This window comes from Plectropomus leopardus, chromosome 20 (genome assembly GCF_026936395.1).
Source record: "Plectropomus leopardus strain MGB_pleo_1.0 chromosome 20, ASM2693639v1, whole genome shotgun sequence".
NCBI classification, from domain to species: domain Eukaryota; kingdom Metazoa; phylum Chordata; class Actinopteri; order Perciformes; family Serranidae; genus Plectropomus; species Plectropomus leopardus.
This window is the reverse complement of record NC_142195.1, coordinates 27,604,943-27,614,165: the sequence shown is the minus strand read 5'-3', so window position 1 is coordinate 27,614,165 and position 9,223 is coordinate 27,604,943. Positions and strand designations below refer to the sequence as shown.

The 9,223-nt window shown below is 34.5% G+C and overlaps 1 protein-coding gene across 1 annotated transcript; it reads right to left on the bottom strand.

Annotated features, from left to right (window-relative positions):
- Positions 1–61: 61 nt before the first annotated feature.
- mat2al (methionine adenosyltransferase II, alpha-like) lies at positions 62–9,046 on the bottom strand. Its single transcript, XM_088071555.1, is given in 10 exon segments — positions 62–499; positions 835–968; positions 1,794–1,903; positions 1,906–1,975; positions 2,046–2,264; positions 2,866–3,009; positions 4,329–4,441; positions 4,529–4,651; positions 6,452–6,529; positions 8,642–9,046. Coding segments are annotated over 10 exon segments (1,170 nt in total). The 5' UTR covers positions 8,718–9,046; the 3' UTR covers positions 62–396.
- Between the last annotated feature and the right edge of the window lie 177 nt (positions 9,047–9,223).

Sequence of the window (9,223 nt, the reverse complement as noted above, 5' to 3'; positions counted from 1 at the left end):
AAATAAAAATAAAGTAGAAAAATATAACTAAATATCATAAAACAAATTTTAAAAAAGCAAGTCTTATGCAGATTTTTAATCACCAAATATTATTAAAAATGCCCGAAATACATAATTTTTTATAAATCTGAATCAGTAATCTAAAATAAAAAATAAAGAGACCAGATTTATTGCATAATACATTTTGTACTACAGAACTACAGATTCTCATACAGAAAGTACCTCAATCATGATTCAAAAAAAAAAAAAAAAAAATTCAACAAAGGCAATAACCACTGCTTTTACAGTTTAGGGTCAGAAAAAAGACATTTATGTTCACAGTTACACCGTTGTATTAAGATATGATTGATTGTTTTATGATTGATTATAAAAACATAACTGGAATGTGATCAAAAATCAAAACAGCAGAGACTTTGGTTTCTCCCAGGGGAACTCCTCTCGGCCAAAGTGACCGTAGCAGGCGGTGGCTTGGTAAATCGGCCGCTTCAGACCCAGCTCTCTGCAAAATAAATCAACATTACACTGGTATTATTATTCTTTAATTATTTATTTAATGTTCATTTAAAAGGGACATAGCACATTAATGCTTATCTGTAAAAAATAGTAATGTAAATATGCTGAAGGTGGCAGGATTGGTAATTTACATCCCTATGGATGGCAGGTAACAGACAATAAAAAATGAATTAATTAAAAAATAAATTAATAAATAAAAACAAAACAATTCATTCAATAGATGATTTATTTTATTCATACAAAAAATAATGCAACAATACATACATATATTTACATAAAAACACTAGAAATATGATGAGCTGATAAAAAAACTCCACATACTTGACGATGACTCCAGGTCTCAGGTCAAAGTTCTTCTGGACGATCTGCAGCAGCTCGTCTTCGTCCCTGTTCGACGAGCCGTAGTGAAACACTGAGACGGAGAGCGGGTGGCTCACTCCGATCGCGTAGGAGATCTGAGGACGTCGATACTTTCAGTCATTATTGATCAGCTATCAGGAATATTTCCAATCTCACAGACAGATTTCAAGATTATCAAGAAGTGTCAGTGTTTGATTTGACTTGTGTACTTATTTGGTCACAAGGGTCTTAAAAATGTTACCTAAAATTCTCAAACTTAAATTAGGTTTTGCATCAAGGCCTTTGTTTCTAATCCAAGACACTTGGCTTGATTTCTTTTAAAAAACTCAACATTAAATAGCCCAGAAATATGCAAGAAATTAGTTTAATAATTACAAGAAAAATACCTGAAAATAGGCAAAAGAAAAAAAAGAAAGAATCATAATAAAAGGATAACAATAATAATAATAATAATAATAATAATAATAATAATAATAATAATAATAATAATAATAATAATAATAATAATAGCTTGGATTCATATAGTCCCAAAAATATATTTTTTTTCTTTTTTCTTTAACATAATTTTAAAATATATTTAAGAGAATTATTATTAGACTCCTGCACACTTTACATAGTAAACAAAAAAAAGAAAGTGCTATAAAAATGCATATATTTTTCTTTTTTCAGTAACATAATTTTTAAATAAAATTTTAAAAAAATAAAATTGTGTTTTCTGGACATTTTTTAAAAAATTATATCTATCTAGTAATCCTCCCCAGCTTATTCTCACCTTATCGTTTGCAGTTTGTGGGACATTTCTTGCCAAGTTGCTCATTATGTTTTTTCTTGCGTTATTGAAAGACATCAGACCACTGTCCTCAGGTTTCAGAGGGTTAATGACGGAGCGAGCAGAGGTGCGTCTGTATGAACGTCCTCACCTGAACGAGGGCTCTCCTGCACAGTCCGGCTTTGACCAAAGATTTTGCCACCCAGCGTGCCGCATAAGCTCCGGACCGATCCACTTTGGAGTAGTCTTTCCCGGAGAAAGCCCTCCTCCGTGCCCTCCCCATCCTCCGTATGTGTCCACGATGATTTTACGCCCCGTGAGTCCCGCGTCGCCCTGGTGATACAAAAGCATCAGCCCCTGCTTCCCCACACGTTCATTCATCTTTTCATCTGACTGCACTCACCTGTGGGCCTCCCATCAGGAATTTCCCGCTCGGCAGCAGGTGGTAGATGGTCTTATCGTCCAGGTATCTGGCGGGAATGACGACCTTCACCACCTTCTCCATCAGGTTGTGTCTGATCTCCTGCAGCGTGATGTCCGGGCCGTGCTGCACCGAGATGACCACGGTGTGCACGCGCAGAGGCTCCATGGCTCCCGTGTTGTCTCTGTACTCCACCGTGACCTGCAAAAAAAGTCACGAGCGGGACAGTGGGAAATTTCGATGAAACCCGAGTTGCCACGTTTCGGCGTTTCCATGACATTTCAGGGCAGCAGAAATGGTGGAAAGCATGGAAGCAGTGTCAACCTTAAAAAAATGATAGATTTCATTATTTTTATTATTTATAATCATTTTTCATCAAATAGCTTTGATATATATATATATATATATATATATATATATATATATAGAGCACCTTTCAAAGTAAACAAAAAAAGACCCACATTAAGTGCTGAAATATTAATATTTATTAGGAAATATTTTTAAAAAACATTTTTAGAAAATATTAATATTTTCTTTCTTTTTTCTGTGACATAATTTAAAAATATGACTAATAGAATTATAAATTTTGTTTTCCAGACATATTTCCCTATTTTTTAATCATATCTATCTTATAATCCTCCCCAGCTAATTTTCACTTTATTTTTGCAGTTTGCAGGACATTTCTCGCCATTTTCCCCGTGTTTTTAAAAGATATCAAACCAATTTTCTCAAGCTTGTAAAAACATCTGAATGCAGCAGCGGAAAACTGATGTCGTTCAGGTTAAAGCGTTGCGCGTCTCACTTGTGATTTGGAGTCTGGTCGGATCCACGGACACTCTCCGTTGCGTGACAGCTCCTTCATCCTGTGGTTGAGTTTGTGAGCCAGCAGGATGGTCAGGGGCATACACTCCTCGGTCTCATCTGTGGCGTAGCCGAACATCAAACCCTGAAGAGACAAGCAGCCCCATAAACTCAGTCTGAGCGGTCGTGTTTGCAAAAGTTTGGCTGCTGTTGTAAGCTCTTTGTGCCCGAGTGCATTAAACAATCTTCAAAACCTTAGAAGCATCCTAAAATTGCAGAAATGTACTCAAATCACAGAAACGTCCTAAAATCCGAGAAATGTTCTAAAATCCTAGGAATGTCCTCAAATCCTAAAAATGTCCTAAAATCCAAGAAACATCCATATATCCTAGAAATGTCATAAAATTCTTAGAAATGGACAAAAAGGGTTGAAATGTCCTAAATTCCTAGAAACATCCTAAAATCCAAGAAATGTCTTAAAATCCTAAAAATATCCTAAAAATATCCTAAAATCCAAGAAATTTCCGAAAATCACAGAAATGTCCGAAAATCACAGAAACATCCTAAAATCCAAGAAACGTCTTAAAATCTTAAAATATCCTAAAATCCAAGAAATGTCCTAAAATCCAAGAAATGTCCTAAAATCACAGAAACATCCTAAAATCCAAGAAATGTCTTAAAATCCTAAGAATATCCTAAAATCCAAGAAATGTCCTAAAATCACAGAAACATCCTAAAATCCAAGAAACGTCTTAAAATCCATAAACTGTCGGTGACATAAACAGTTTTAGCTGACGTTAACTGACAGTCAAACATGCCCAGAGTGGTTACACTGCTCCTCGTTTGCTTCAAAATCAAATCAATTTTATTAATTTCAGTTTTATTATTAACCCTCACAGTGGATAAAAAACACCCCAAAAAAAACCTTTAATGGGGAAGAAAAAAAGTTTAATAGTGGACCAGTTTAAAAATTTGTTGTCTTCGTTTATCACTGAGACACAAAAACATGGAAAAATAATGTCCAGGTAGACAAGGACTGAACTTACCTTTTAAGTTTTTTAAACAAATTGTTACTTAAGAAAATGTTAATTCAGCTTTTGTACATTTATATTAAATAAAAATGAAGGAGCTGATCAAAACAAACTGCAATGAATTACAATCATTGTATATAATTGTAGATAAGATAAGATAATCCTTTATTCGTCCCACAGATATGAGGTACGAAGAAGTATAAGCAGCGAAGGAACAATAAAATGGTAAAAAAAAATAATGACAAATATAAAAATATTAAGATATTAAAATGTTACATAATAAAAAACAAGGTGCAAAAACAGTAACATAAATAAAATGAAATTCTGCTGTTAAAAGTGACTTTTAACAACCATTTTCACAGCATAAAACTATTCTAAATGCAGGTGGTGAATTGTGGTATTTTTGGTAAAGTTTAGAGTTGAAATACTGGACCTGGTCTCCTGCACCGATGTCCTCCTGATCCCGGCCCTCAAACACGCAGTCTGCGATCTCCACGCACTGCGGCTCCAGCGCCACCAGCACGTTACAGGTCTTATAGTCGAAACCTGCAGATCACAGATCCAGACTCTTTCACTTAAATTCACGCCTGAAAATTCTGCAGAAACTTAAAAGTCTTTCAGTAAAAATCCGACCTTTTGATGAGTCGTCGTAGCCGATCTTCTTCACGGTTTCTCGGACCACCGACTGGAGATCCACGATGGCCTTCGACGTCACTTCTCCAACCAGTAAAATCATGCCCGTCTTCGCCACACACTCTGTAACCAGATGATTTTATGAGAGAAAAGTTTAAAAAAAAACAGATTTATTGAATGCATTTTGCACATTTTAAAACAGTCGACTCTTTGAAGCAGCTTCGTGCAAAATAAACCGAGTCACGAGAGGAAAGCAGAGGGGGAATTTCTGAGGGAAACACTAAAATTATTGTTAATTAAGACGTTTCAGAGCGAGTTTAATGCATTTGATGAGCGTCGAGATAACGCTGAACTTCGATCTACAGGCCAAACGCTGACCCTCAGATTAAAGATAATCTGTTAATTATTAATTATCAAAATACCTTTGACTTTGGATTAAAGCAAGAACAGCTGCACTGTTTCATGGTTGCTGCTTTTATAGTTTAGATGTGCAGCAGGATTTCTGATTTTCAAACACACGCACGGTGCTTTCCAGTTAGTTTACTGACAAATCATTAATTTAGAAGGAAGAAAGACGAGTTTTGAGTAAACAAACCAAAGACAATAATCAGTGTACTTTAGCAAAGCCTCAAAACAAATCATTAAATGAATTTGGCTTCATATTTTAGTGTTTAATTATTGTTTCAGTTGGAATATTTTCAAAACATGAGAAAATATTATAAATTTTATATCACCTGTACATGTTAGTTCATTAAAATATTTATAAATTAATTACTTATTTTTATTGTATTTTTCCACGCTCTCATATTTAAGTGTTTCAGTGAGAATGTTGACAGAATATTTTCAAAATTAGACTTTTTTTGTCAAGAAAAATAATCCTTATTATTATTAAGAACCTTGTGATCCAATATTTTAATTTATAGAACATTATTATTATTATTATTATTATTATTATTATTATTATTATTATTATTATTACATAACATGTATTCATTTATTATTCTACTCATTTTATTTTATTTACCCTCTTTTTTCCATCCTCTCATATTTAAGTGTTTTGGTTGTTTTAGTTGAAAGAATATTTTGAAAACATGAGATGTTTTTTGTCAAGAAATATTTAAAGATCTCTATACATGTTTGAAGATGTCGCTGTATGAATGCTGTGATCCAATATCTTAGTTACAGACCACAACTATTAATGTATTTTAATTTAATTTAATTTAATTTAATTTAATTTAATTTAATTTAATTTTATTTTATTTTATTTTATTTTATTTTATTTTATTTTATTTTATTTTATTTTATTTTATTTTATTTTATTACTCTCTTTTTTTCATGAAAAGGTCTTCATGTTCACTTGGTTGTGGATTATGTTTGTGTTTTTATAAACCAATAAAAAGAGAATTACTAACAATAAGAAGAAAATGAAGAAATAATCTACTCTGATTTTTCCAGAAAAAAATGTTACATTTCTTAAAACTTTTATCACACACACAGCAGCTGATAAAAACAGCGTTAGTCTCCCACATTCGCAGAAACAACGTGAAGGTCGTGACCTTGGTGTGATATTTGTCCACCAAATCAGCGTGTTTGGGTGTTTTTCTGCATTGTTACAGCCTGAATCTGTAAAATGTCCTTGTAAAAGTTACATCCTCACAGAAAAAAGAAACATTTCACCCCAATCATGATAAAATAAAGAAAATTGAAGCTTTGGCATCTCGTGCAGCAGCTGGAGTTTCACCCACTGCTTCCTGCCACGTTTGCATACAAAGTTTGCACAAATTTTAACATAATTAAAAAAGAAAACGGAAAAATGAATGCATGTTTCCATCCACTACAGTCGCGTGAATATTAGGAGTTTGATGCACAAAGATAAACAGTTGCAAAGTGGTATAATCCAGTTTCACAGGACGTAATTCTCACCACAGGCCACTTTAGAGTCGGGGTCTTGACTCAGATAAGCATCAAGCACAGCGTCGCTGATCTGATCACACATTTTATCTGCAAACACAAAAACAGACGAAAAAACTCAGAACAGCCGTTATGGACGCTTTTTTTCTCTGATACAGTTTTCAGAGCCAAAGCTATCACTGAGGACACTGAGGACACTGAGGACACAGAGAGGACACAGAGAGGACACAGAGAGGACACAGAGAGGACACAGGGAGGACACAGAGAGGACACAGAGAAGACACAGAGAGGACACAGAGAAGACACAGGGAGGACACAGGGAGGACACAGAGAGGACACAGAGAAGACACAGAGAGGACACAGAGAGGACACAGAGAGGACACAGAGAAGACACAGAGAGGACACAGAGAGGACACAGAGAGGACAGAGAGGACACAGAGAGGACACAGAGAGGACACAGAGAGGACACAGAGAGGACACAGAGAGGACACAGAGAAGACACAGAGAGGACACAGAGAGGACACAGAGAGGACACAGGGAGGACACAGAGAAGACACAGAGAGGACACAGAGAGGACACAGAGAGGACACAGAGAGGACACAGAGAGGACACAGAGAAGACACAGAGAGGACACAGAGAGGACACAGAGAAGACACAGAGAGGACACAGAGAGGACACAGAGAGGACACAGAGAGGACACAGAGAAGACACAGAGAGGACAGAGAGGACACTTTACTGAATGTGTTTTTTATCATTTGTAAACCAGAATAAAAAAGATCAAATCTTCAGTGACTTCAGGGAGTTTAATAAATCTCAGGAGAAATAACTTACATATTAAAAACTTACACATATTACGTATGTTTTAGGCTTATTTCAGTATTTTTAGGGACATTTCATGACAGAGTACCTCTACACTCTCTGAATACTACTACACCAATGCCAGTAGTACAAAGATTCAATTATGCAATATTCTTCTATATCCTAATTTATTCTCACCAACACAACTATTTAAAGTATTTTTAGCATGTGTTGCAAAGATTTTATATACTTCTTATTTCTATTGAATATATATATATATATATATATATATTGTATGTATATACTTACATACATACTATGAATAATACTACATCAGTTCACACGTGTCATAATAAAGAGTAAAACATGAGTACTGCATGTTAGAATAAACAGTAAAAAATGAGTACTGCATGTTATAATAAAGAGTAAAACATGAGTACTGCATGTTATAATAAAGAGAAAAACATGAGTACTGCATGTTATAATAAAGAGTAAAACATGAGTACAGCGTGTTATAATAAAGAGTAAAACATGAGTACTGCATGTTATAATAAAGAGTAAAACATGAGTACTGCATGTTATAATAAAGAGTAAAACATGAGTACTGCATGTTAGAGTAAAACATGAGTACTGCATGTTATAATAAACAGTAAAGCATGAGTACTGCGTGTTATAATAAAGAGAAAAACATGAGTACTGCGTGTTATAATAAAGAGAAAAACATGAGTACTGCATGTTATAATAAAGAGTAAAACATGAGTACTGCATGTTATAATAAAGAGTAAAACATGAGTACTGCATGTTATAATAAAGAGTAAAACATGAGTACTGCATGTTATAATAAAGAGTAAAACATGAGTACTGCATGTTATAATAAAGAGTAAAACATGAGTACTGCATGTTATAATAGAGTAAAACATGAGTACTGCATGTTAGAGTAAAACATGAGTACTGCATGTTATAATAAACAGTAAAGCATGAGTACTGCATGTTATAATAAAGAGTAAAACATGAGTACTGCATGTTATAATAAAGAGTAAAACATGAGTACTGCATGTTATAATAGAGTAAAACATGAGTACTGCATGTTAGAGTAAAACATGAGTACTGCATGTTATAATAAACAGTAAAGCATGAGTACTGCATGTTATAATAAAGAGTAAAACATGAGTACAGTGTGTTATAATAAAGAGAAAAACATGAGTACTGCATGTTATAATAAAGAGTAAAACATGAGTACAGCGTGTTATAATAAAGAGTAAAACATGAGTACTGCATGTTATAATAAAGAGTAAAACATGAGTACTGCATGTTAGAGTAAAACATGAGTACTGCGTGTTATAGTAAAGAGTAAAACATGAGTACTGCATGTAGGAATAAAGAGTGAAGTATTTTTTGAAGTACCGGAGTGTCCCTCTCCCACAGACTCGGACGTGAAGAGGAAAGTCTTCCCGCGGCGGTGCGCTCCGCTCGGGTTCATCTTCAGCTCGTCGGTCGGTCGGTCGGTCGGTGCACAAAAGTTGAATTTAACGGATTTAACGGCAACGTCGCACTTTAAGTGTAAAGTAGCGTTTGATGTCCGCCGACGGTGATTATAAAAATCAATAATTAACTCCGGAGGTTAAAGTGAGACATCTGAACGACAGTAAACTTGATTTAGGACAAAGTGACGCTGACTGATGCAACGTTTCATCAGCGGTCAAACACCGTCAGCGATAAAATGTTAATAAATACAAACATTAAAGAGTGATTTTTTAAAAAGTGGGGTTTCTGTTAGAGGCTGTGCAGGCTGAATGAGGAATGTTTACAAGTGAAAGACCTTCAGGCAGCTGCATGGGCAGCCTCAGAGTATGGAAACCCATTAGTGTCAATATTAGATTAAAATTAAAACACAAACACGAAAACAGGCTTTAATAAATATATGAATTTAAAATAAATAAATGTCGCCGTGAAATAACTCCTGAAATGAATATAAGAGGCAATAAA